The sequence below is a fragment of the Synchytrium microbalum genome (assembly GCF_006535985.1).
Source record: "Synchytrium microbalum strain JEL517 chromosome Unknown SmJEL517_scf0017, whole genome shotgun sequence".
NCBI classification, from domain to species: Eukaryota; Fungi; Chytridiomycota; class Chytridiomycetes; order Synchytriales; family Synchytriaceae; genus Synchytrium; species Synchytrium microbalum.
The window spans coordinates 362086-389931 of record NW_022158366.1 but is presented as its reverse complement, the minus strand read 5'-3'; the positions used below and the strand labels follow the sequence as shown (position 1 = coordinate 389931).

Here is a 27846-nt window from a genome sequence, read left to right as displayed (position 1 = left end):
CTGCTGTTGCTGCTGTTGTCCCTGTTGATAGTCCCTCGGATTCGTGTGATAATTCCTTGGAAGCATTGGCAGGTGCTGCTGTGGTTGAATCTGTGGCAGCACATGTGGTATGTGATTGCTCCTATTATTAATGTCTTCATCGTGCCCTGTACTATCATGTACTGCTCTGCTATGAGCAATCTGTGCAAGCCTCATCCATGTCCGTGGATCCATGTGTCCGTTAGGAGCAGCGGAAGTAGCAGAAGGATGATTTTGCTGCTGCTGAGGCTTTATAGGGTCGACTTTGAACCTTGTGGTTTCCATTTTAGGTTTATGGGGTTGTCCTGACGTGCTGTTGTTCGTCACTGCTGTCTCTGGTTTACGTTTGGGAACTGGTGGTAATGGCTGGTTAGACTTAAGTGGGACCTTACGTAATGGGATGTGATTTTTGGGTGACAGTGGGAATGATGGTTTGGTTGATTGTGGTGGTGTTTTTTCGACTGTTGGTATGGTGATTGCCTTTGTACGGGATGGTGCAGGTACGGAGGATGCTTTTACAGGTGATTTCGGGGGCTGTTCTATTGGTAATCTAATTGGTTTTTCCTTTTGTTGTTGTGGTGGTTGTGGCTTCTGCGAATCAGCTTTCAAAGCTTGCTTAAAATCAGAAGGGATTCCATTCACCAGTGTACGAGGCGTAATGACTTTGAGTCTTGGGGGTGAATCTATGTTCTGCTGCTGCTGTGGTTTACCGTTTACCGTCTGTTGCTGCAGAGTATTATACTTCAAATCACCAACGTTCCTAAATCCAATATCGCATTCTTCGTCATTTTCTTCAACAAGCGCTTCTTGAGATTCCCAAGACCATACACGTATCCGTTTAGCACGTTCACGTTCGTCTGCTTGTTTTTCAAGCAGTTCTCGTTGCTTCTTGTCATTAATTTGAGCCATCAGATCCATTGAGTATTGTTTTGCCTTTGATCGTTGGTCTTCTAAGGCACTGTCGTCACGCAATGTCGATCGTCTCCTTCCATATTGTGGAGAGTGATAGTCAAAATCCATTTTGAATCGTGTTGAGACGTATGTGTGGTGGTTGGTGAGTTGGTTCGTATTGTTTGACAATTGATGTTGACCCTCTGATAGATCCAAGTGATATAACGATGTGTTCCAAGAGCAATCAATAAATTAGACACGGATTATCACTTAAAATTGAATATAAATCTACGTTCCAATACACCCTGCAAGCACAACTCCAAACGTGCAAAAAAGATCAAAGAGTGCACAGCAGTCACAGATCAAAAAGTGCACAATGTAAGAGAATGAAGTGTTTCTGTCACTTACCAAGCTAACAATCCTACCCCTTTATACTAGAACAAGCTACTGCTATATTACAAGGATGGAGGCCTTCCTATCTTCCCTTCCCGAATGGAACGATGATCAACGATTAAGAGCACTATACGCCTCCTTCCCAGACAAGACTGTAAACAAGACTGCCTACGAATCACGAATGGCAATATGGAAACGGATTCTAATATCTTCCATATCGAATCAGTGGTTGTCCGATTCGAAATGTTGTTTGCATCGACGTGATTTGGAGGCGAAGTTTAAGAGAAAGGGAACTACGCCGTTGGGACTGCAGACTGTTATCGTGAGCATTTCAAGACTGTGTCAACACTAGTGAACTATTGCTGTTGTCATATATTGATCCATCCCGATACATAATAGGACGATATGGTCGAATCTGGATTACTAGTCGATGTAACGTTATTCAAGCAAGATAAATCATGGAATATGTGGCTACTTGATGCTTTGGTACATGCACCCGTGAATTGGGCCTGGCAACAAATGTTTGGAAGTCAACAATCTGCTCAAAACGACAAGGTCTATGTTCTTGTATCTGCTGTACAGGTAAACAAAAGACCTAATCTCTGGTAATTAATAAGTTGGATTGACAGGAATCGCTTTGTAGGACATTGCTAATACGTTGTCCGAATCTATATATAACGGATCCCATTCATCAATCGACTTGATCTTCACACTACAGGATTTGAAGCTACAATATGCTACGAATACTTTATTGTCTGATGTATTGTTGGTATGCAGGCAGCTGGCATCTGAAAGCAAGATCTTGATACAGCTTGGTGCAGAGGCCGAGTCATCGGTATGTGCTACTGATTTCCCATGGCAATGTTGATCCATTTTTTCTCCCTCGACCAATTTTGTTCGTTTTACTAGATTATCAAATTCAAACCACCAAGAAGCAACCTGACACCGATAAATGAGACCGACAAGGGCATTGTCACCATTAAGACAACATTAAGTCATCTAAACAAGCAGGTGTCTCGATTAGATGAACGATCTGCCCAGTAAGTTCGCAAATTTTTTCCAAAGCTAAAATATTTATGAGCCTTCCTTACAGACCTTTCCTCATATTAACAAAAGGTTGATGGATCAAACAAAGCAACACATCAAGAACAAGGATAGGATAAGAGCCAAGTTTGTATTAAAGCAACGTAAAATGGTTGAGGATGTGTTGGAGAAACGGTTGGCGTCTTTGGCAACACTTGAGGCCATAATAGACAAGTTACAAGCTGCTGAGACTGATGCTGAGGTGAGCTCGAATCAAGTCACATCGGCTTGCTCTTTTTTTGCCCTCGTCTATTCAACAAAGCCTCGATATTCACCAAAACCTTTCAAAAACCAGCTCATTTCCGTATATCAAATCGGAACCAGAACTCTGCAAGAGTTTGTATCTCATACGGGACTCACAGTTGCCAAAGTGGACGCTACAATGGACGCATTAGATGACGTCTTAGCGGATCAACGTGAAGTGGAGGATGCTATGATGACTGGCAATGCCATGGTGCAACCTAACATATCTGAAGATGAGTTAGAGCAAGAATTGGACTCTATACTTGCTGAACAGGCCAAGCCAGCTGTGCCTGTCGCTGCTGTTAATGTGGTGACGGAGGGTACACAGAAGGTTGATGGTAGTGTAAATGATGAGCTTTTACGTGAGTTGGACGAGTTAACTGTGCCCACTATACACGATAAAACGACAGCAAAGTCATCACATAGACAAGAACTTGTACCATCATCATGAGTTTGGGTTGTTGAAGGCTCTTTGGAAAAACAATTGGATTGGGTTGTATATAGGGGGTAAACGAAGTTTCAACACATACACTTTGCATTATGAAGGGCCTCACGGGTGTTGCAGACTGTATTGTGGAGCTTTCCACATTGTTTCTGCGAGTTATCGTCTAGATTCGCCCCTTAGCGTGTTGCAAAATTCCATATGACTCCGTTGGCAGCGAATGGTTGTGAATGGGTTGTGAATATCGGACGGCGTAGAGAAAATGTCACAGTTGCGTCCATTCCTTCCTTTGTAAACAACAACATTGCCCTTTGGCAATTCTCACAATGACGAACTGCAGGAGGAGAATCTAGGTCAACTTTACGTATTCGCGAAGTCTAGCTTTATTTGGCTGGCCATCTTTATAAAGCAGTAAGTACTTTCAAACAAATTCTGATCAAATTCAGTCGCGGAAACCACACTGAAATCTCATGAACTTGTTGATTTGATTAGTCCATACACTCCATCAAGTATACTCGACAAGTATGAGCTCTGCCAGTGAGCCGGAAACGGCGTCATCATGACAATCCAGTGATGTACATCCAACATCAACGTTGCAAATCATTGATGCTCCTGATGATTCAACAGAAGAAGAAGGACGTCGCATTCCAAATGACATTTTCATCATCATCGTATCGAGTTTCGATATGAAATCACTATATACTGCAAGCTTTGTCTGCAAGGACATCTATTACCTCCTTTGAGAAGCCCTAATATGTTTGTTTTTAGTTGTATGACGACTATTACTTGCATACTCATTTGCAGTCATGCAGTGGACTAGAATGGTCAAAAGTGTATCGTCTGCAATGGAAGCAGAGCAACTACAAGCAACTAGATTGTTTAGGAAGCTGTTGTCAAAACGTATGTACCATTACACATCATACCCCCAGTCATTGAATTCATCCAACATGGAGAATTCAAAATCAAGATGCATGCATGTTGGGTCATCGTGAATGCCACAGCAAGAGCTTGAAGTGTGCCTGATGCCCATGATAAAATGGAACACACGATGAGACGGCGTCAACAGGACTGCAAGCTTGTGGCCATCTTCAGGAGGTTGAGTGTCTTTGAGGGGTTTCTTGCAGCGAGATATTGGCATTGTATGTATGGGGATGTCTTCAACACATACATTTGGGCAGCTTTCATGAAAACGCAATTGAGACTTTCATTGATTCAAGAAGCCCATACAGCTTTGAGGAAACGTGAAAATCAACGTGCTCAAAGCTGTAAGAGCAACGGCAAAAAAGCGATTACAGAGGACAATCACACTGCCAACCAGTATTTTTCGTTTTGTACAATTTCTTTTTATTTCTAGCAAACATTTCTCCTCCTTCTCTTTCTGTAAATCCTCATCATTTAGCAATTTAGCTTCTCTTTAAAGAATACACACACGACGACAACAACAACAAGACAAGACTTTTATGATTAAGTCGTAATATGGAGTTCGAATCCGGGGTGATTAGAAACCGTGAATTTTGATTTTATCCTTTGTGACGATTTCTTCTTGAGTCAGGAATGCTTGAATCTTCAAACGTTGATCTCCTTGCAATTGAATTACTTCGCCCAACTCTTCATCCTGCACAAGAGTGCCGTTGCATGCGAATTCCTAGTATAAAGTGAATGCAGGTGGTAATTAGATGGATGCTTGAATGGTAGGAATGAATGCATGAATGCAATGGAAGGATGATTTTCCAACTGATGGAGTTCCTGCGCAAAAAACGAAAAACAGAAGCCATCACAACTGCATGACTGACATGTATCCAATCAATGCTTTTACCACCATAGCATACCTTCTTGAAAGCCTTCAATAACTTCTTTTGGTCGAGTTCAGCAGGCAAGCCTTGGACAGTAGTCAAAGTCTTTCGACCGTTTCGTTGTTGGATCCGAATATCTAGTTATGATGCATGAATTAGTAAGATATTTGGATGAGTGAATACATCATCATTCAATTCATAACATCCAAATCAATGATCAAGTGGGTGATATGAATGATGGGGCATCAGTGTAACTATGACTATATAGAAACCATCATAGTGGAGAGAGGCCTTCATCCAGAACGGAATCCAGCCCCAGTATATTGCATCCACTCTGAATTTTCAGTGTGATATTGTTTTTGTTTCATCATTGCCTTGAGTCATTCATATCACCACATTGATTTTTTTTGCGTTTTGATGGGGATGTGTTGCAAGATGGAGATGGTCAATGCCGAGTACTGATGGATGAAAGATAGTATCCATATGGAATATTGCATTTATATACACAATAGTATCATCCCCATCCATCCCCATCGTATGTCAAAGCAAAGACTGAACATGCAACATTCCAAATACATACGAATATAGCCCTGGGCCTTTGACCCTGCCTCCTCGTCTCCGGTATCAGCAAAGGGGTCGTAAGATGCAAGGCTAAGCACATGATGGAATGAGTTAGTGGGTGGTATGCGTTATCCATTTGATGCAATGAGAAAGCCACACACACATACTTTTGGATGGTTTCGGACATACAAAGCAGGATGTAGTGAATGGGATTATGACCCTCTGAGATGATGATAGTGTAGGACTGCTGCTTGCTAGTGTTGTCTACTTGTTGTTTGTTAGGCTCGAGATAGCCCTTATTGATGCTTGTTGAATTAGAAAGCAACGAGATGTTGGGGGTCAGTGACGGTGAGTGACTAAACATATACAAGCAATAGACGTATTGCTTGATGATGAATATATCTACGTATATCTCTTTTGCCTTGTCTTCTTAATCAAGCTACCACTGAAAACGCGAAAAATTGAAGACAGTTTGCTTGAACATGACTTGACGCGACTGTACACCCTGAACAGTGCCATAGAGCATTTCAATCACTCTAGTAACCTGTAAATCACGTAATTACCGTCTTCCTTTTCCTAGCTCCGATGACAAATGTCATTCCGTTCTGATTCAGACTCCTTCCATCAGCCTCAATTCAAGAGAGATACTTCAACCATGCTTACCAGGAGATTGGGACTGGCTGCTGCCCTATGCGTCACTTACTTGTCACTCGCTACTTCTGCTTCCGATGTTGCGGACTTGACCAAAGGTACACTACAATTGTCGCCGTTTGAAATGTTGATTGTGTTGTGAAGTGAATGGAGGTCGATCAATGGAGGCACTCGACCACTGTATATGCAATTTCATTGTATTTCCTTTACCGTATCATCCTGCTGGTGGTGTAACTGTCACTTCCAACACAACAAAAACAGATTCATTCGCTGGATTCTTGGATACTTCGGACTTGGCATTGGTAGAGTTCTTTGCCCCTTGGTGTGGTCACTGGTAGGTCTTGTCCCAATATACGTTCTATGTCGTTTGTCTTTGATTGATCACCTCACAATCACATACCCTTCTTCACGAATCTTGACACCAAACACTTTCTAACCAAAACACTTACACCTGTATAGCAAAGGCAAGTCTCCCCCCACTCCAACTCTCAACCGGATTCTCATCTTTTACACCCTCATCATGTACAGCATTGGCACCAGAATACGAAGTCGCTGCTACAGAATTGAAACCTAGCAAAATCGCATTGGCCAAAGTCGACTGTACCGTCGAAACTGCATTGTGTGAAGAACACGGTGTTAAGGGTTATCCTACTCTCAAAGTATTCAAGAATAAGAATGCCATGGACTATGCGGGCCAACGTAAAGCTGATTCCATTGTTTCTTATATGAAGAAGTGAGCAGTAGAGTGTTGAGTATCATTAGCATGTTATTCATGGAGGGTAGCGATTGTGGATAAAGGAGTCATTGAACGCTTGGGTTGACAGATGACAAATTCTGATGTCAAGTGCAGTTGCGCTTTTTTGGCTCATTCCCCAGACATATTGATGGACAAAGAGTGTTTTGATGGAGTGTTGAAAACGTTGCCACATTCTATATTGTTGATTTTTTTTTGCTTTTCCTCCCCTTCATCAAACTGTCACGCAATCTACTCTTCTAACCACATCCTATCTTTCAACCAGATTGGCAAGACCAGCAGTCACAGAACTCACCGCTGACAAGGTCGCTGCATTCTCAGCAGATGACAAGGTCGTCATTATCGGCTTCTTTGCCAATACAACCTCCGAGTATAAATCATTCCAGAACGTCGCAGCTAAATTAAGTGAAAAATTCTCATTCGGTGTATGCTCTGATCCCGCTGCCAAAAAGGAATACGGTGACGCTTCAGTAGTCCTATTCAAGAAATTCGACGAGGGTAAAAACCTATATACAGACACCATCACCGAATCAGGCCTCGAATCATTCATCGGATCCAACTCGGTCCCACTCATGGATGACATTGGGCCAGAAAACTATGCATCCTACGTAGAAAGTGGCAAACCCCTAGCATACTTTTTTACAGCCACAGACGACCAAAAGGCCTCATGGATTGAATCCATTGCCAAAGAATTCAAGGCTGATATAAACTTTGTATATATTGATGCCGTCAAATTCGGTGGACATGCCAAAAACTTGAACTTAAAGGAAGACTGGCCGGCTTTTGCTATACAGCGACCTGCTGAGGGCACTAAATACCCCATGGATCAATCTAAACCGGTAGATGAAGCTAGTGTACGTGCATTTGTCACGGACTTTGTCAAGGGTAATGTTGCTCCCTCTATGAAATCGGAACCAGAGCCTGAAAGTAATGATGGGCCAGTAAAGATTATTGTGGGTACCAATTATGAAAAGATTGTTATGGATGCTTCCAAGGATGTGTTTTTGGAACTTTATGCTCGTAAGTTTCTTTTCTCGTTGCGATTGTTTAGGACGATTTTGACAGCTGGAGCATCGAAGGGAAAAAAATGATAGCTGTCTCATCTTCTGATGATCATGTCCTATTTAAAATCGCTACATATACATCTCACTAACCCACAACCATCCTATCCTTTAACCTGCCAATCCTTCAGCATGGTGTGGCCACTGCAAGAAACTCGCTCCAATCTGGGACGAACTAGGATCCACACTCGCCACAACAGCACCAGGAATCATCATTGCCAAAATGGACGCGACTGAAAACGACTTGCCAGTGACTGCAGGATACCAAGTCCAAGGATTCCCAACCTTGAAATTGATTAAAGCCAATAGTAATGAGGTCCTTGATTACTCTGGTGATCGGTCGTTGGAAGCCTTTTTGCGTTTCTTGAAGGAGAATGCAAGCAATGGTAGTGAGGTTGGTGGGGCTGCTAAGGCTGCTGCTGCTGCGGAAGGTTCGTCAGAGGGTTCTTCAGAAGGTATGTTTCGCAAGCGTCGTGTCAAGTTGGGAAGACATCCCAAGTCCGGCAAGCAGGTTTTTTGCTACATTATCATAGACTTATGCTACAGACTTATGCTCTGTTTTTCTATGTAGGTGATGACTCGGGTCCAGATCGGGATGAGCTATAAATTGTTTAAAAGTCTTTTTTCTCTCAAACACCAAAATATACTTCAAAACGAACATTTACAAACAACATGACCTGGTGCAAAAGGCTACTACGTGGGCTTTATAATAGCGACTCGTCTAGGAGTTCTTCTTGAGTTTCATGCTCCAAGATAACGACTCGTCCTGGAGTTATTATTCAAGTTTCTCCCAGACGTAACAAGAAAACAAAAAAGGCAACGCATCATGTCAAATCAATCCTCCATTGACTGTTTTTATTGTTCCAACTCTTTTATGAAATGTGGGCTTTTGCAACAACCGGTAAAACCTGTTCACTTTATTATTCAGCAGCTGTATCAGCAGCAACAGCCGATTCTTTGACTTCGGGTGATTCTGGCGCTGCGACAGCAGCTGCTGCTTCAGATGTAGGTGCAGCAGGAGAACCTGGGGCGGCAGTGATTTTTGCTTTTAATTGAGCTACCTTGGCTTCAGCCTATTGGAGAAAGGATTGGTGTGAGCATTGATGATGAAGACCAAAAAAACGGATCTCTAAACGTGAGATATAGTGCGACAACTGTCCACCAGCCACATCACACATACCTTCTCCTTATTCTTAACAGTCTCCTCAGCCTGACTAGTCAACCACGCGTCCTTCTTCTCCTTCAAAACTTTCACAGTACCCTCAACATCCCCAACAGAAGAAGGCAAATCAACCTTCAATTTAGAAAACTGAGAAATCATTTCAAAATCCAGTCTCAATTTTGATGGTGATGATGGTGTGCCTGAACTATTACTACCAATACCACCAATACCATTCACACCCCCTGATTTCTTTGATGATTTAGGAGTCTTTGCTTTGCCGAGCATGAGGAAATCATCATCCATACGATCAGATTTCTTCTTCATGATTACTGCACCATCTGGAATGGATTCTACAGATCGGGATGGGGTTGATGGAACTGCTGGTGCTGGTGCTGTGGTACTACCATTAGGAGTGCTGCTGCTGCCGTTTGATAGGGATGATGGTGGAGAGATATACGTGTTTGTGAGATATTTGATGAGGATGTCGGCGATAGAGATCTCGTCGGAAAAGGCTGGAATTTCTGCTGCTTCGAGCACTTTTTCGATATCCTTGGCAAGTTTTTGTTGTTCGTATTCTTCTTTTCGTTTCTTGCCTTCTTCGGCACGTTTTGCTCGTTCTACCTTCATTTGTTCGTAGTATTCCTACAGTTGTAAGGTAGTGCGTGTGAGCACGGAATGATGCTTTTGGTTATCTTCGTAATGTGTTCTTTTTTTGTCATGTCTGCCACACGTCATCCCACCAAAATATCTTGATTTACACGTACATCTTTACGTTTCCTAAAAGCATCCTGCACCTCCTTTCTCTTTGTAAAAGCAGCATCCAAACTGGCTTTCAAACTCTGTCTCTCATCATACAAGGACTTCATAGATCCAGATTGACTCTTTCGTTCAGCGTCAAGAGCATTCAATGCATCTCTGGCTTCATCCAGAGCAGAACGGTTGGTATTACGTTCTGGTTCCATTGCGTCCAATGCAGCACGACAATCTTCAACGGCCTTCTTGTCTGCATCTACAGAGGATTGGAGTGCTGCAGCATCGGATTTGACAGATTCTATTGCCTTTTTGGATTTGCGGAGAGATGATATTTCGGCGACAATCTAGTAGGATGGAGTTGTTGGTGGTGAGTAAGATGGCTAGGATCGGCATATCGTGTAATGGTTTGGCAACCTTTTTTTCTTCAATGAGGGAAGTGGTGCCAGACTGTTGTTGTTGTTCCAATGCACTAATACAGAGCGTTGGTGTGAGTACCTACAAGTCGAATCTCGTACTCCCGATGTACTTACGCAATCTTCCTGTCAATATCATCAGAAGAACTACTTCCTCTTGAACCCTTCAAAGTTTCAATCTAACAACACGTTCATCAGCACAGGTACCACTAATCCAACACAATACACTGTATACCTTCTTCTTAATCCCCGCCTGCAGGGCCTTCAACTGTTCCAGTGTAGCATTCCGTCTCTCGTTACCCTCATTACGTTTCTTTGTCAACTCGTCGATTTGGGCACGCAATTCACGTCTCTTGAGTTCGACAGCATCTTTGGGAGTGTCACCAGTCAGTTTCGTTTTGGATTCATTCTGTTATGAAGGGGGTGTGGAAGTTAGATAACAACGGCTATTGCACCCAACAAAATCAGACACGATTTTTTTGAAATGTGGTGTCCAAACCAAGGAGCAGATAGCATGTAGATGGAAGGAGAGATGCTTTCACGAAGCAGTATTTTACAAGGGATATATGTGACGAGTAAGAGACGTACCAGTTTGTTCATTGACTCCCGTATTGAATCAATCTGACGTGAAATCTGGTCTAGTTCGATGCGATACGCTTCCTCATCTGGTCGTTGAGCTTTTCCTGCTCTCTTTGGAGCATCTTCCGCTGATGCCATCTTGCTCTCTAATTACTTGCTTCCTTCTTTGCTGGTTGATGGGTATTCTTGATTGTGAGATACAACAGGAGGTGTTTGAAAGCGTTGGACGTGATTGGCACCAATTTGAGCATCTAGTAAATTTGAGCTTTGAGCTTAATGGTGGAATGCCGGTTTACTTCTCCTTTTACTGACCTGCCAACAAGAAGGTCGCGAAATCAATCTGGTGGAATGTCGATGTGATGTGGACGTGTTTTGCAAGTGGGAACCTTTTCAGACATCCATTTCCTTGATAAATTTCCTACGAGATCCATCTTTGCAACAAGTATGAACGCATTGCGCTATCTGGAATGGTGTGCCGTACCATATCTACCAGACCCTTGATTTTGGTTCCAAGCTACCTGCTATACATACAGATAGTCTGATACAATTGCATCGGGAGATACTAGCCTTGCCTTATTGGACGATTGTTAATCAGGAGCATTGTGAAATTGTTTGTCAAGGTTGTTTAAATTATTACACTAGCATTGACGTATAAAAAAAAGGCATGGCATGAACACATTTACTACTGATTATACTATTTAAGAATGAGCTATCGGTTTATGGCTTCTTACTGGTCTTTGCTCCCAGACCAAGTGAAAAATGGTATATACATACTGTCAAACAATGAGGCCGCAGTCAAACAATGAGGCCGCAGTCTTGCTTGAGATCGAATTCAAAGCGTTTATTGCATCTTCATTTCCCTGCTCTGCAGCTAATTGAATCCACCAACGAGCTTCAGAGTAACTTTGCTGGACACCCTTGCCGTGGTAATACATCCAACCGACATTTCCTTGTGCAATCGGATTATTCTCCTTAGCAGCTAATCGATACCATTTCAAAGCTTCAGAGGCACTTTCTTCAACACCCGTGCCATTCAGATACATCGACCCAAGGCTACATTGTGCATCTAAATGTCCTTGTTCAGCAGCTAATCGAGACCATTCCAAAGCTTCGAAAACTTCAAACTTGCTAATGTTTTATATCCTCTTCATCTTGAGAGAACCCCGAAGAGTGATATAATCCTACAACTTGGAATACTGCCTGTTAATCCTTATTCATTCAATCCATCGGTTGTTACTTTGACCAAACGAGATGAACCTTGCGCTAACTGCATCTCTCTAGGATTGTCCAGTTGCTAATTCGAGAACTAGGAATAAGCATTATGGGTGAGTTCAGTGGTGAAACAGGGAGATTGGATCACCATGTGTTTTTGGAAGAAACATATACGAACACAGTAAATTTACAATTTGATTGTTATTCACTGGTTCCGTGCCTTTCTAAACATTGCTTCTGTTAATAGACGGATGATTACACAAGGATACAATCGATTGCTTGCATTTCCACTTTAGCTGATACCTACTCGTCATTGCTGGGCCTCAGGCTGCATCTGTTTCTACACACTTGTTGGTCGTGCGGGCGGAACAAGCTCTACTAAACATCAAGACATTTCGCACTTGTGAACTTAAGGGCCAGGACAATATACGCCATGTCTAGTTTCTACGATGCAAGTGGTCTATCCTCACATTGATCTGTACGAGCACAACCGAGTCTGGTCGGATATTAGTGAATCTGATTCATGCCAGTTCCATGTGTAGTAATGTCTGGTCTAGCGCTTAAATTTCCAGAAGGTGCTTTTAAAGTGATTCCACGTGCCTTCAACCGCATATGTGGCCAATGAACACGAAATTCGAAACTTCGAGAGAACGAAAACCAGGCAAGCACACAAGCCCATGACAGACTAGAGCGCAAGAGCATCTGATTCCTTTCAATGACGAACTGAACAATATGGCATGGAACTGTCTCATTTGCATCGTTTCCTGAGTGCTGAACAGGAAATGAGAGGAAATGTCTCGGACATGCTCTCTCTACATCACAACAATAATCTTTCATGGGACCCGCCAAATCAATTGGCAGGACATGAGAAAGTGTTGTGGGGCTTTAGGCTCGAGCTTTCGTGATTGATTTGTTGGGTGTACTCGACACACTGGTTTTACAACCCCAAAGGAGAACATAAGCGAAGAAGAGGAGCTTCTCTTTGAAAGGTATGTGAAATGTATGTAGATTTCGTCGTGCATCAGTTTGTTGCTCTGAAAGACTGGGAGAGCACGGGGGATTGTTGAAACTTTAAAACATGTGTGACAAGTTCAAGAAGGACGTGCTTGAAATTATAAGCTGTTGAAAAATGAAGCTACTTGTGTTGCGTGATGAGATGCTAAACATAAAGCATAGAGCAGGGCAAGAGTACAGTGATGGGTATGGGCATTGGTTGGTGGAGATGTGGACAATTGTCAGAGGAGGTTATGGACAAAACAATAAACTGTTGCTGCTGAAGTTAGGGGAAACGGCGAGTAGTGCGAGTGCTCAACTAAATCGGTTGAATGGGGAGATTAGTAGATTAAAGTTTGAATTGAGGGCAGGGCGTGATCAGCTCTCTAGAACGGAGGCATCTCTACAGGACGACGAGTTTGTAGCAGTTGAACAGTATGTCGCGCAGATTCAACAGTATTATACCAACATAAAGTCTAAATTGGAAACTGTTTCCTAAACTCAATTTGAAACCAGCTCTAAACACAAAAAGCCATGAAATAAATCAATCAATTGTCAACCAGTACAATGCGAAAACTGTTACTGTATTTACACACAAAACTTGCAATAACTGTTAAATAACAGTCTAACAGTTTAAATTACTTGGCCATACTCGTAGCCTTAAAATTAAGCCGTCGATCAAGTGCAGCCTTCCCAGCAGGATTCACATTGTTCCTGTTTGCTTGCTTCTTAAGCGCCGATTCACGACAAAAGTTGGCATGTCGTTCTAAACTATCAGGTGAAAATTTACGTCCACATGTCGGACACTCGTTCAGTTCTATTTCAACTGCAACTGCGAAGGATCCTCTAGCACCACCAGCTTGCTTAGCTGCTGCTTTGATTGCTTTTACGGCTCCCATGTCTTTGGTCGAGTGTCGAACTGGGGCCCTTTTTATTCGTGTGTCCTCGAAGGTCTTTGTTGCCTGTCGATTGAGGTTGGAGGAGGTGTAAGATTGGTGAATGTGTGTATGATATGTTGGTTTGCAACAACAGACCTTGTCAGAATTCTGTTTCTCTAGTGTAGCCTTGTAGAATTTGGCTGCCTCTGTACCCTCAGTCCTCACCACACTTGAGTCAAAGACCTTTCGATGACTATTGGACATTTTGCGGCATGCTTCCATATGTTTTTCCTACAAAACTATGGAGTCAGATCCTTGAATGTAATGTTTATAACAGATAGCAACACGATATTACCAGCCTATTCGAAGCGAATTTGCGATTACACAATTCACATGCTACTCGTTCAGCAAATTCATCATATTCCTGTGTTGATTCGAAAGGCGAGTCAGTGACCACTTCATGTCTTTCACACTTTCACTTTCTTCTAATACGTACAGAATCAGCCGGCCTAGCCTGTATAGCTCGGACTTGATTCACCTCATATGCGTTTGGTTCATAATTGTTGACTTCATGTTGTGCTTCATGTATAGGGGAAGCAGGTTGCTGTATTGGCGAATGTGTCACCGATTCTTCTGCTGCCGATGCATATTCAGCATGAGAGTAGGGACGTTGCTGATACTGTTCCTCTTCTCTGTGGACTCCCCGCCCAATGTTTTTGGCACATCTTGATGTATTGATGTTGGCTGTAAGATTTCCCGTAAAAAGGTAAGATCAAGTGTGAATTGTGCTCTTACCGCATCTAGGAAGTGGAAATCATGTTAGTATCAGGGATCTGTACTGATAATCAGCTGGTAAATCAACCCTACCATATGAGTGCCGAATGACTGTTTTGAGATCTGGGCACCGCATGCAACGCAAAGTGTCATAGTGGAGAAAGTAGTTCCAGTAGTACGGCCTGCTGATCTAGTGGCTGCCTCTGGTTTCTTGCTAGTAAGTTTCCGTTAGGCTTCTAGCCTTTGTTATTTGTTGAATAATGAAGAGGTTGAATCATGACGGGCGATCACTAATACCATCCATATGTAGTCTAATGAAATTTTTAACGTAATTCTACAGGATAACGGCTTTCAAATTGTCGTACGTCACGGCAAGGTCTTGTTTTTCACAGTTCATCAAACATCAAACCCAAAAGCGCACAAGTGGTGCGGTGAGCCTTGCGTTTCGAGCTCGTTTTATCGTCAATTTAATGACATTGTTTTATATAGGTCATGAATTTTGAAGTATCAGACATATCAAAGGGTCTAGAGTCGCGATCGATCCCTTCAACGTCTGTACCAACACCACCCTTCCAGTACCTACGCACAACTGTCATATCCCAGGACTTTGACTTGTCGGACGACTTGCTAGTGGGCTGTGACTGTGAAAATGAATGTGAAACAGGTAGTTGCAGCTGTCTAGTCTCAAACAAACACCACTATCGGAACGGTACATTGATACAGGAGCCAGTATTTGAATGCCACTCTGACTGTAAATGCTCAGCAACGTGCACGAATCGGCTTATACAGCATGGCATTACGAAAAAGCTATATATCGCAAGACATGATACTAAGGGGTTGTGTTTACACACGTTTGACGATGTACAACGTGGAGAGTTTATATGTGAATATGCTGGACAGGTGATATTGCAATCTGTTGCAGCTGAAAGATATGAGCAGTATAGGGCCGAAGGACGATCCAACTATATATTGTGTGTGCTCGAACATGGACGAGATTCGATGGCAGCAACACGTGTAGATCCTACCATCATGGGGAATGTGGGGAGATTTGCAAACCATAGCTGTGAACCCAACACGCATGTTGTACCAGTGAGAGTTGGTTTGATGATTCCAAGGCTGTGCTTATTTGCTCTGAGAGACATTAAACCTCTCGAAGAGCTAACGTTTAGTTATGGTGCCGTCTTTGAGGAGAACGCTCAAGATCTCATTCCATGCTTGTGTGGGGCTGCTGCCTGCAAGAAATGTGAGTAGTGGGAGTTGATGAATGTCTTTGATGTGCTCAACCGCTCCCTTTTTACTAGTCTTGCCATTCAATCCGTGATATTCCGTAAGATTATGAAGCGGAATGAAGATTTTCTCGAACTGCTGGCCTGACTTTGATCTCTTAATTCGCCGAACGACACCAAACGGTGTTTGGCTGTAAAAGCAATGACTCGATGCTCGATGAGCTAAATACGCGTAAATACGTAAAAACGCGAAAATACACGTAAATACACGTAAATAAATAGTAGATTCATGTAAATAAACAGCAATACACTTATTGCCTCATGATTCGATTTAGCTTCATGTTTTCATGAACATCTCGAGAGCTTTTCAGACATTGTTCAGGATCAACCGTCTTATAGGTCATATGTACATTCGCCCAATGAGTACCTCCCCCATGTATCCAGATCCATCGTCCCTGTCGAATTCAGGACAAATCAAATCCACACATTTGCACTTGAAGCTTTCAGCTGATTTCAACTCCAAGATTCTACATGGCTCTGTAACTCATGATGTAGAAGCTACTTCTGATGTATCTGTCGTATCTCTGGATACCAGTTTCCTGGACATCAAGTCTGTCACATCGCATCATCACGAGAAATTAGAGGTTTGCTGTCAACGCATTATTCGGCACGCGTTGGAACGGTTGGATTCTAACCGCAAGCTTACTAGTATGAGCTTCAACCACGTAATGAAGTGTTTGGATCTCGTTTGGATATAAAGCTGCCTAAATCATTGAGTGCTGGTGCAAAGTCAAGCTTCACCATTCATTATCAAACTACTGGTAAAGAGAAGGCAACTCTTTTTGAACATTCTATCCAGTTTCTTATCTCCTCTTTTCTTAGACAAGTGCACCGCTGGTAAATATAGAATGGTTTTGACATATTGACCTTTCATCTCAAGCTCACAAAATGGTCAACATTTAGCTCAATGGCTGGAACCATCAATGACGGTGGGCAAAAAGCATCCCTACATGTTTACGCAATGTCAAGCAATCCACGCCAGAAGTCTCGTACCATGCTTTGACACGCCCGGTGTAAAACTCACATACACTGCTGAAATCACTGCCCCAGCACAATTCAGGGCTCTGATGAGCGCCATACCAGAATCAGACGCAGTGGAAGATTCTGCAACTTCAACCAAAACATGGAAGTTTAAACAACCTATTTCCATTCCTTCGTATTTGATTGCTTTGGCTATTGGTAATATCGTTGGAAAGCCTGTTGGACCGAGAAGTACTGTTTGGTGTGAGCCCGAGATGGTGGATGCCGCGCAGTGGGAGTTTCCTGATACTGAGACTTTCGTGGAAACGGGAGAGAAGTTGTTGACGCCGTATGGTATGTCAGAGTCGCATGATGATGAGGCATAATGTTAACTTTATTTTCTTCACTTCAGTTTGGGGCCGATATGATCTCCTGGTCCTCCCGTCTAGTTTCCCTTATGGTGGAATGGTCGGTTGTGTGAATCTGGACAACTGACCGGCGTGGCTGATGTTCCTCGATTTTAGGAGAATCCGTGTCTCACTTTTGTGACGCCTACGTTGCTAGCAGGCGATAGATCTTTACAAGATGTGGTGGCCCATGAGATATCTCATTCTTGGATGGGCAATTTGGTTACGACTAAAGATTGGCAAAACTTTTGGTATTTTTGGATTACTTTGCTGATGGTTGTTTTGGTGTTCTAACTCGCGTTCTGGTTCTGCGCAGGCTCAATGAAGGATGTACGACTACAACTTGTCAATAACGAAACCGTTTTCTCATCCTCGCAATCTATTTCGAATTAGTCACGATGTGGTGTGAACGCAAAATCATTGGTCGTATGCATGGAAATGCAGAGGCTGATTTCAGTGCAATTATTGGCATGAAAGCTTTGCAAGAAAGCATCGACCTGTATGAAGAAATCCACAAGCCAGAATTGAGCGCCTTGTTGCCAAACTTGACTGGTGGTGTAGACCCAGATGATGCATTTTCCTCGGTGCCGTACGAGAAGGGTTTTAACTTCTTGTTTTACTTGGAATCGCTTCTTGGTAAAGATTCGATGGAAGAGTATATGAGAGGTAAAATGCAACTGTTTTTCCGAAAAATATGTATCGTCTGTGTTTATCTCTTTATTTTGCATTTACCAGCACACGTAAAGAAATTTTCACACAAATCAATTGACACCAACGACTTTAAGACGTTCTTGTATGAATTCTTGGCTGACAAGAAGACAATACTGGATTCGGTGGACTGGAATGCTTGGTTAAACGGTACAGGCATGCCACCAGTGAAGAATCACTTTGATGAAAGTCTGGCAGTAGCTTGTGATGCGCTCGTGAAGAAAGTAGAGGCCGCTAGAACTGACTCGTCAGTCAAGTTTGAAAAGTCGGAATTTGATGCCTTTTCGCCAAGTCAAAAAAGTATGGCCATTTGAGCTTGGAATATCATGCACTTTTTGGCATTTTCTGACCACTCTTCCATTCGTAGTGGTATTCCTGGAAAAGCTGCTCACAAAACCACCATACTCCCATGCTATCTTGGCTACACTGGATGCAGCCTTCCAGATGATGAATTATCAAAGTGCTGAAATCAAGTTCCGATGGTGTTGGTTGTGTTTGCAAGCTAGCTATAAGCCCATTTATACTGTAACCGCTACATTCCTTGGACAAGTTGGACGTATGAAGGTAAGAACAAGAATTGGCATGCTTCTGGTTGCAATGTCGTGGCGACTGACCAATTAGTACTTTTCAGTATGTACGGCCTTTGTATCGAGCTCTCTCGAAAGCTGAAGACGGTGGAAAGGAGCTTGCCATCAAGACATTTGAGGCCAATAGGACCTTTTATCATCCTATCTGTAGGGATATGGTCGCTAAGGTACTTCTCTCCTGGTCAGTTTCAGGCATTTGGCAATACTGATCTATAGTTTTTTGTTTAGGACTTGGGACTCGCTGCAATCGCATTGAAATTGTAATGAAAAAAGGGGTTTCTAATGTGCTATTTTACAGAATATACAGAATAGTTACAGAAATTTACAGTGACAGAATGAGAACCAGAACAATGTGTACAAAATCCAGGACGGCTCTAAACGGGGCAGCCCTTGATTATATCGGCCATTCGTTCAGCTACGGCCATGACCGGAGCAGCTATCAAAAGATTTGACGTGAGATTCATCAGCCAAAAAAAGCCAATCTGTACCAAGTGGAGATCAGACGTCACCTGTGTTTCCAGCGGTTACTCGAGGGAAGACAGAAGCATCAATAACCCTCAAGCTCAACACTCCTCGTACACGACATTCTCTGTCGACAACACCCATGGGATCAGAATCAGCAGCCATCTTGCAAGTGCCGACACTAGACAAATCATTCATGAATACTCTGGTCATTGGACATGTCCTGGCCATTTAAACACTTACGGATGGAAGATCGTAACTGCATTCCTCCGAATGATTTCACGAAGATAGTCTCTTGACTTGATTGCGTCTTCTCGATTGAGTTTGTGTGCTCTCATGATCTATGAGAAAAGCCCGGGACTAAGTACGCCACTACAAGATCGTCATCGAATTCGATCTTACCTCTTCAACAACGGCCTCATCAGCATACTCTTCACCAACACGAGCACGTTTCATCTTTCGCATTTGCTCCACGATACGACGGACTTCCATTGCACAGTCAACCATATCTTCCAAATCGTCTGGGTGTGAGAGGTAGTTGGGTTGGATTTCGGGAGCGACCTAACACAAAAGAAGGAGGGTCAGGATTTGTGCTGGCATTCGTAGAATAGCTTAGTTTCTTTTGCTTACCCAAGCAGACTTGCTCTTGATTGAAATGGTACCCACAGACTGTGGTTTCAAGAGAGACGCCATAGGAGATATGACATTAGGATACTTTTTAGGTGGGTTGATTGAAAAGGATTTAAGCTTGTGTGCTTCTTCGTCGAATATGTCGTCGTCTTTTAAGGGGCCAAGTGGGACTGGTTTCGCAGTCTGGTATGAATAATATTGTTAGTCATGGTAGATGTCAGTCATTATGAAGAACTCTTACATTAATTTTAGTTTTCTCCAACCAAAGCTAAAAAAGAGAAATTGTCAGTCTAAACTGAAATGGTACACTCACAAGTAAGCACTTTCGATTCTCTTACATTTTCACTGGTACTTGGCGCAAAATGAATTTGCAAGTTTGGTGGTGGTGCTCTAGTTCGTCCCTCTACACTACTGACTCGATCAACATACGATTGTGACGAGAAGAAGGATACAGCTTGCACGAAACTAGACGCCAAGACTCCAGAACGGTGCCACGTGTAATGATGCAATCCAGCTACAAGTGTCTTGGGATCGTGCTTGTAGACTGGGATTTTGCTGATAAAGGGGATGGCAGCGAATAAATCTGTGAAGATAGATGTTCAAGTCAGAGCTGGGGGGTTTTATCTTCCTTGGAAAGTGATTTTCTTTTGGATGTCTGCTAAACGTACGATCTTGAAGATTCTTCCCAACCCCAGGCAAATCAACACGACAAGTAATCTGAGCGGCCTCTAATTCAGCTTTGGCACCGATTCCAGACAGCATGAGCAAATGAGGGCTTCCAACAGCTCCAGCGCACACAATGACCTCTCGTTTAGCGTATATTACACTTTTGGGACATCCAGGGCCACGAGTTACAGTCACACCGACTGCTTTGCATTCGAGTGCTGAGCTGTCGTCCAGGAGGATCCTGATTGAAAACCAAACAAAGCTCGATCAGTCGCAATTTCTATGTGAGGATGCTTTGCGCAATGACGTACTTCGAGACTTGGTACTCTGTAATCAGCGTAAAGTTGGGACGGTATTTCTTTGACCTTGGATCCAGCATAGGGTGGATGTAGGCAGTTGCCGTAGTCACACGTTTGCCATCAAAGATGGTGGTGTGAGTGACACCAGTTCCGAATTCTTTGACTCCATTGTAATCTAAACGATACGAAAATTTTAGAATTTGTCAGATTACCAAATCACAGGTCTGTTTTTTTATACCATCTCCTAAACGACAAATAGGCTTATGAGGCTCCTCAACAGCACAAGTTCCGTTTGGGCCATGACCAACGCCCAATTCTGATGCTGATGCAACCCTATGTATTGAATGACAATTAGAATCGCCAATCCATATTACTTGTCAGCTTTGTTGGCCTACCAGTCAAGAGCAAGAGGGTGAACATTCCCGTTCCCAGTACGAGAGATTTGTACTGGGCCTTCATATCCGTGTTCATCAGCATCGATCTCCTTCTTTGAGATCTCGTAGCTTTCAAACTTCTTATAGTACTCTATGTACAGGAATATTTTCAGTTGAATGTCAAAGGTCCATAACAGAGTTTTTTTTTACTCACCTTGCATGTTTGACCATCCCCATCCAATAAGTCCGAAGTCTCGCTCCCATTCGTTAAAGTCCTCGGGCGAGCATCGGGCGTATATCATGGCATTGATTGAGCCGGATCCGCCCAAGACTTTACCTCGTGGCCAGTAGGCAGGTCTTGATCGTAATTCCTTTTGGTCTTTGGTAGTATATCCTATATGCGCATGCTCCGAATCAGTATCGTTTCAATTCATGAAAGCTTTATAAGTCACAAATACCCCAGTCGATCTATCAAAAGCAAATGTTTTAGCACTTGCGACACATAGACCAAACAATCAGCAATCCACCATATACCTGACTATTCCAAGTCAGCAACGCCATTCCAGGCACATTCACAGCTGGCTTGTCCTTGTGATCTGCACCAGCCTCAATCAGACAAACGGTAACATTCTCATCTTCTGCTAGACGCGCAGCGATTATACACCCCTACCACAACTTGTAAGCTACTGATTTCAATACGGCAACGAGTTCAGAAGTACATACAGCAGAGCCTCCACCAACAATTACATCTAGACATGAGCGACCGCATAGTGAGTTTTCGGCCACAAAGTTGAAACATGCGAGTAGGGCAGATTTTGTAGGAGGAGAACTTACAGTCAAACTCTTGACATCCATTCTCAACACCAATTGTAAATGGAGAATTCGAGAATGTCTTCTTTGGTGCGGCTGGGCCAATGATGGCTCTTCTGACAGCTAACAAGCAAGATTCAGGGCAACATGTTAGAAGATGCTTGGGAATTGTGAGCAGTTCAAGAGATCCAACCTTTTCGCAAAAGACTGGTTTTCTTCATGGCTGATTTGGATTGTTCTGTTGGTGAGTCAAAGTTAGCCGTTGTTAGGTTTGCGTAAAGTCAAGTTTTTGCTTTTCGTTGTTCTTGCTTGCTGTGATTGGATCAGACTTTCGTTTTTGTGCAGATGAGGAGATTGGAGATCAAGGACAAGAAGACTAGCTACTAGCCAGAGATACTTTTCGTTTAAACTGCCAAAGATTTATAAATATCGTGGCAGGTTTTGTCACGGTCAAAGTCACAATTTTGATAAAGACAGCAGGGCAATATGTTCTCACCGGAAGTACACAGATCGATATTCGCATCGTATTATTCAAATTGTCAAGTTTGCATATGACTGAATTTATCATAACTGATTTTACTTTTTGTCTTTAAAAAAATATAACTTCAAATAACAATAGCAACGACCACGACTACTATATTTACTTTCTACCATATTCAGCTCTAATGATTTCAGCAGCACGTTCGCCCACAGCAATGGCAGGAGCATTAGTATTGCCAGCTGAAATTCGAGGCAATATCGAAGCATCAACTACTCGTAGGCCCAATACATTCCTTACACGACAATGGTTGTCAACGACACCTAATGGATCCGATTCAACAGCCATAGAGCAAGTTGATGTTGGATGATAAACCTAGAATTGCATTGTATGAATGGGTTGTTGTCACTGGTACTTTTTTTGCAACTTACAGTAATAGCATTTCGACGAAGGTATTCCTTCACGTATTCTCGAGACGCAATAGCACCTTCACGATCCAGTTTCGTGACTCGTTGAACTTCATCGACGATTGACTCATCAATTACTTCAGCTCCGATCTTTGAAGTTTTTGAATCGCTCTTTTGCATGATTTTCATGATTCGGCGAGCCTCAATCCTATTGAACACCACAAAATGACTTAGCTTGATACTGCCTCAGCTTCATAGCAAGACATTGCTTACATGCCATCAGCCATGTCCTCGAGATCTTGCTCATTCGAAAAGTATTTTGGGTCGATTTCAGGCGCATCCCAAGGACTCTTTGACTTAATAGTCACAGTTCCAAGAGAAGCTGGTTTGAGCAAAGTAGGGAATACGGATACAGCATTGGCGACCAATAGCTTCTTGTTGGTACTGATACTTTTTACTCGATGAGCTTGTTCGTCAAACACTTCTCCATTTGTCAATGGAAGTATGGGTCCAAAAGTTAGAGTATCAAACCGAGCGGTTGCTTGGAAGAAGGGGGCCCCTGATGCAGGAGCCTAGGAAAAGAGAATTGTTACTACATCACTGCCGCTTCTCCCGAGTGTCGGGATACTCACAAAGTGAAGTTGCAGATTCGGTGGAGGTGGACGAGACCTGAAACTGTGTGGCAGAGTCTTTTCGACACGTTCCAAGTATTTCTCGCTTGAGAAGAAGCCAGTTACTTGCATACCAGAAGACGTAAAGAATCCTGACTTGTTCATTACATAATCCCATAAGGTGTTCAGGACAAAGCTAAAAAGGTTCATCGATGATATCAGTACATGGCTTTCAAGTCATATCTTTGCACAATCATGACCGCAACTTCCACTTGACTTACAAAAGATTTCGACCAATGTGACCCTTCTTGCAATGATACACGACTGGAGCAAACAAGTGGTCTTGTAAACGCTTTCCAACGCCAGGTAAGTCCACCAAACACTCAATTCCAACACTTTCAAGCTCCTTCTTATCTCCAATACCACTCAAATTGAGCAAATGAGGACTTCCAACGGCGCCAGCAGACAGAATGACTTCTCGTCGAGCACGTATAGTCTTTTCGGGTGACATTGGTGATTCAGCATATGCGACACCCACTGCTTTATAGCTTTTATGCGTAGAAGGCTCCAATATAACTCTTGTAACTTGTTGGCTGGATAGCAAGTAAAAGTTGGGTCGGTATGTTGGAAGGTTCTCATCAATGATGGGGTGAATGTATGCTTTCCCGGTAGTCCATCGCTGGCCGTTGTATATGTTTGTGTGCACTATACCAGCTCCAAATTGTTTCTCAGAGTTGTAGTCGGCTCCATACTTTGAGAACTGTAATGCATCTTTTGGTTGCCCTTCTGGCCATCCGCATGTACCCAGTTTGTTTTGTCCAACACCTTTATGATACAAAATGTTAGGCAAGCTGAGTTTTTGTGGCTAAAGAGAGTATCGAACATACCTCGTTCAGCACAGGCCTTCAGGAAATCTGAGGACACGGGTATTAGTTTACCATTGCCAGTGCGAGTAATCTTCATAGGACCCGAGAATCCATGACCGTCTTCGAGTTGGTCTTTTGGAATGGTATAGCCTTCCATTCGTTTGTACACTGTATCCATATGCTATTCAATACAAAAATGTCATTCACTCTATCTGTAAGATCACAAAATAAGCAAAGCGCCAAACAAACCTTCCAGGACCATCCAGTCAGACCCAAATCACGTTCGTACTCATCCCAATCCTCATTCGAAGCACGAACCCAAATCATCGCATTAATTGAGCTGCACCCTCCTAGCACCTAGTTGAACAATTCCAATTATAGCGTTGTTGTTGCTATAAATTCAGTATATTTAGAACACACAAACCTTGCCACGAGGCCAAAAAGAGATTCGAGAACGTTGGTTGACTTGTTTGGTGGTGAAGAATGTCCAATCAATATCGCCTTCCCAGCAGGCCAGATTTAATCCAGGAACGTTGACCTTCCTGAATTTGTAAAAGATTGTGAGCAGCTAGTTCTTTGTGTGCGATTTTCAAGAGTGGCATACATCATGTTAGCATGGTCTGCACCAGCTTCAAGTAAACAAACAGTAGCATTTGGATCTTCAGCGAGACGTGCTGCGAGTGCTGCACCGCTAGAACCTCCTCCAACGACAACATCTGATTTGCGAAAAACAGAAATGTGATGTGTTGAGCAGCGACAAAAACCGAGGGAATAGTCGAATTTCTGCACATACAATCAAATTCTTCTGGAATTTCACGAGATTCCTTGCGCTTTGATGCTAAGTTTAAAAGACACAATTAGCGAAAAGAAGCCTGACTTTTCGTCTCAAACAAAACTTTCGACTTACCAGAGAGCAAAGAGAATGGAAAAACCTGGTAACGAGCCAGTAGATACACGGCCAGAGCACCTAGCGCGATGGCTTTGGGGTGCCTCTTTATTACCTCCATTTTTCTTAGCAAGATCTCGAAAACTGCTCTTGCGTCGCTCTGAGCGACGTGAAGCAAGGTGGATGATTGGAATTTGGCCATCTGACGCAGTTTGTACGGGACATGTTTCGGCCTAATGGAGTTGGACTTGGAGGCAATATAATTGAATCCAATAGGATTGTAGGTCTGCTAATTTGACGCTTGTAATGTTGTCAGAGGAAACAACACGTGGGTATTTCGGAGAAAGTTGACTTTCAACTGGCTGGAGGTTGAATAGATAACATTAGCGACTAGCTGTCAAAATCATTCATTGATTTTTTCGATTTGTTTGACTTTGGAAAAGCTCAGCAACCTTTGACGCGCTGCTGCTGCTGAATTCGATGCATATGGTGGAGCGAGTCATTCACTAACAGATTAGAAGTACGAGAGCACTGGCGACTGCTAATTCTCGGCTGCCAATACCAGCTTTTTCGCAAAGCTTTCCTTGCCTGTATGTTGCCTGAGCAAAATTCAGAGCCTTACCACGTTTGATAACAATTTCCAACTTTTGAATTCTTGCACGCAAATCAACCACATTAGCAGTCGATACCTGATCTTCGTAGAGTGACATAGTGTTACAGTCATGGTAACTGCCGACTTTGAAGACGAGGCGAGGTAAAAGCTTATTTCGTGTCTGCGCCAATTTGCTGTTTTGAGGACGATATATGTGAAGACCACATCTAGCATGGCGAAAGATACTAGAAAAATCTATCAAATTTATTCAAGCGGTCTAACTTCACGCTTGCGCCTCCACTAGACTACATCAATGCAACTTGGGTATGTCACAACAAGCAACAGATACGCAAAACCAGAATGCTTTAAAGCTTCAAGGTGGAGAATGGCGGATCTAGCCTTTTGGACAAATGAATTCTGAAGTCGGATATCACTCGCTTCGTTGCTCTTTATCAGTTGTGTTACTGGCAGTTTAAGACTTCTCTGCCCAGGGGTACAAAACATCGTCACCCACTCCGAACCACTTATTTTAATTTTCTTTTTGCAGATACTAGCAAGTGTTGAAGCGTGGCCAATTATTTCTCTCTTCTCTTCATGGTTTCCATGTTAATGTCTGAGATCGTCTCAACGTATCCGGTTAAGTTTTCTGTTCAATGACCGACTGCAATCGAAGACTCCTGTATCTACTCTGTTCAACACGTGGATTAACGAGATTGATTACTTGGACGATTATTGTGCTGCTGTCTCGTTGCTATCTGCTACTCAAACTTATTCTGGCTACGACTCGCAGGCAAGTTACAAAGTGACTGCAGTTTTCTGTAATGTTAGATTACCAATTAACACATGTCAACAATTCTTTCACATAGCCCGTCTTGCCGAAGAGACGGGCCATGTATCAACTCGAGGCCCGTGGGCTACAATGAGTGGCGTCCTAATTGCCTTCCCCATTGGATGGATTACGCTTGCCGTAATGTTTAGTAGCATTCCCCAAGATCAATACCGTAAGCCTGCTAGTACCTCGATTCCGAAAGCTGACGTAACCTCTCCATTGTCTCTAGTGTTTTTCGCTCCTGCACCTAATTACACCACCAAGATAACCGATATCAGTGTCGGCACCAAACCAGCAATGGCAACAAATGCCGGATTCATGTTCATCGCTTCGACTTGTGTCTATACATTCCAAGCTACTCATACCAAACAGACATATGCTTTCGGCAGAGATGGAGGTGCGTATTAACGTTTCGTTGGTCAGAATGCAATTTTTGACAACTCACATCATTTTCATTAGGTTTGCCATTTTGGAAGTGGTTGCATTACTTTGACCCAACGACAAAGATTCCGACTCCCGTTCTTTATGTTTTGGCTGCTTGCGGTGAGTATGGTTGAAGGCTTTGTCGAATGAAGGCGCTTGAACTAGAAAAAATCTGGTCTTGGTAGCTCCCATCACTTCAGTCAAGTTATTTTTTTCAACACTCGTTTCACTGGGCGTTATTGCTACGTAAATGTGCTATGCTCTTCCTATTGGTCTCCGAGCTCAGCGAGCACACGAGATGCCAAGAGAGTGAGCATCAACAGCACAGCATTTAGGCTTGCTGCATTACATGCAATGGGCGTTCTTGCAGCACATTTATACGTTGGAATGTTGGATTAAAAGCCCTTCCTCTACTCTATAGGCCGTTCTTCGCTCAGCTGGTTTGGCCCCATTAATGCTTTTAGCTGTTTCGTGTACCTCGTTACCGAATGTGTAATCTTGATTATGCCAAGCCATTACACGCCGTTCGTTACCTCCTGACGTTGATACGCCCATGTATCTTCAAAACTTGAACTGAACTGCAGTCATGGTGAGTTGAAGAAAGATTTTCAATGGCAACCATCCAAGCAGTCTGCAACAGATTACGTTCATAAAGACATGCATTTCAATCGTAACTACAAGATAATCATAAGATCTCTTTCAAATTACAGGCTGGTGGAGTTTTAATACTTTTAACAATTGGATGGATTGTGTACGTCGCTAGACACGCCCAAGATTGATACCGCGACTGCTGGTGAGAAATACGGTAGCAAATCTGAGAAGTAATGGGGACGATCAATCCAATACTCTGATATGTGTGTGTTTGTAGGATATTTCGCAGACGCCGATTTCAAGGTTTCTGGAGTTGAAGT

The 27846-nt window shown here is 42.9% G+C and overlaps 9 protein-coding genes across 9 annotated transcripts; 3 read left to right on the top strand and 6 right to left on the bottom strand.

Annotated features, from left to right (window-relative positions):
- Positions 1–1372: 1372 nt before the first annotated feature.
- On the top strand, positions 1373–3079 carry SmJEL517_g03371 (uncharacterized protein; the record flags this gene model as incomplete). Its single annotated transcript, XM_031169299.1, has 6 exons — positions 1373–1624; positions 1702–1884; positions 1946–2137; positions 2212–2342; positions 2419–2587; positions 2681–3079. The coding sequence occupies 6 exons, from the start codon at positions 1373–1375 to the stop codon at positions 3077–3079; spliced, it is 1326 nt and encodes a 441-aa protein (XP_031024748.1).
- Positions 3080–4568: 1489 nt separating this feature from the next.
- Positions 4569–5611, bottom strand: SmJEL517_g03370 (uncharacterized protein; the record flags this gene model as incomplete). The annotated part of the gene is made up of 4 exons (XM_031169298.1): positions 4569–4715; positions 4900–5000; positions 5444–5514; positions 5592–5611. The coding sequence occupies 4 exons, from the start codon at positions 5609–5611 to the stop codon at positions 4569–4571; spliced, it is 339 nt and encodes a 112-aa protein (XP_031024747.1).
- A 405-nt stretch (positions 5612–6016) lies between these two features.
- SmJEL517_g03369 (uncharacterized protein) lies at positions 6017–8496 on the top strand (the record flags this gene model as incomplete). The annotated part of the gene is made up of 5 exons (XM_031169297.1): positions 6017–6173; positions 6604–6808; positions 7095–7849; positions 8022–8345; positions 8462–8496. 5 exons carry the CDS (start codon positions 6017–6019, stop codon positions 8494–8496), a joined length of 1476 nt encoding a protein of 491 aa, XP_031024811.1.
- Positions 8497–8810: 314 nt separating this feature from the next.
- Positions 8811–10935, bottom strand: SmJEL517_g03368 (uncharacterized protein; the record flags this gene model as incomplete). Its single annotated transcript, XM_031169296.1, has 7 exons — positions 8811–8963; positions 9071–9694; positions 9817–10149; positions 10220–10274; positions 10336–10397; positions 10454–10627; positions 10807–10935. The coding sequence occupies 7 exons, from the start codon at positions 10933–10935 to the stop codon at positions 8811–8813; spliced, it is 1530 nt and encodes a 509-aa protein (XP_031024812.1).
- A 638-nt stretch (positions 10936–11573) lies between these two features.
- Positions 11574–11840, bottom strand: SmJEL517_g03367 (uncharacterized protein; the record flags this gene model as incomplete). Its single annotated transcript, XM_031169295.1, has 1 exon — positions 11574–11840. One exon carries the CDS (start codon positions 11838–11840, stop codon positions 11574–11576), a length of 267 nt encoding a protein of 88 aa, XP_031024803.1.
- A 1800-nt stretch (positions 11841–13640) lies between these two features.
- Positions 13641–14750, bottom strand: SmJEL517_g03366 (uncharacterized protein; the record flags this gene model as incomplete). Its single annotated transcript, XM_031169294.1, has 5 exons — positions 13641–13964; positions 14037–14171; positions 14236–14304; positions 14377–14624; positions 14720–14750. The coding sequence occupies 5 exons, from the start codon at positions 14748–14750 to the stop codon at positions 13641–13643; spliced, it is 807 nt and encodes a 268-aa protein (XP_031024804.1).
- A 396-nt stretch (positions 14751–15146) lies between these two features.
- On the top strand, positions 15147–18866 carry LAP2 (leukotriene-A4 hydrolase; the record flags this gene model as incomplete). Its single annotated transcript, XM_031169293.1, has 14 exons — positions 15147–15318; positions 15418–15897; positions 16280–16524; positions 16590–16701; positions 16763–16777; positions 16844–17254; positions 17313–17368; positions 17425–17558; positions 17624–17637; positions 17701–17973; positions 18043–18315; positions 18383–18579; positions 18647–18769; positions 18831–18866. The coding sequence occupies 14 exons, from the start codon at positions 15147–15149 to the stop codon at positions 18864–18866; spliced, it is 2541 nt and encodes an 846-aa protein (XP_031024805.1).
- A 110-nt stretch (positions 18867–18976) lies between these two features.
- Positions 18977–22064, bottom strand: SmJEL517_g03364 (uncharacterized protein; the record flags this gene model as incomplete). The annotated part of the gene is made up of 17 exons (XM_031169292.1): positions 18977–19038; positions 19112–19245; positions 19308–19405; positions 19467–19625; positions 19695–19877; positions 19936–19962; positions 20033–20277; positions 20363–20601; positions 20672–20834; positions 20898–20992; positions 21055–21184; positions 21248–21427; positions 21492–21501; positions 21568–21699; positions 21757–21782; positions 21868–21966; positions 22037–22064. The coding sequence occupies 17 exons, from the start codon at positions 22062–22064 to the stop codon at positions 18977–18979; spliced, it is 2010 nt and encodes a 669-aa protein (XP_031024806.1).
- A 419-nt stretch (positions 22065–22483) lies between these two features.
- Positions 22484–25212, bottom strand: SmJEL517_g03363 (uncharacterized protein; the record flags this gene model as incomplete). The annotated part of the gene is made up of 11 exons (XM_031169291.1): positions 22484–22696; positions 22753–22936; positions 23002–23300; positions 23361–23535; positions 23621–24164; positions 24227–24386; positions 24455–24562; positions 24630–24747; positions 24810–24921; positions 24999–25043; positions 25113–25212. The coding sequence occupies 11 exons, from the start codon at positions 25210–25212 to the stop codon at positions 22484–22486; spliced, it is 2058 nt and encodes a 685-aa protein (XP_031024807.1).
- Positions 25213–27846: the final 2634 nt, after the last annotated feature.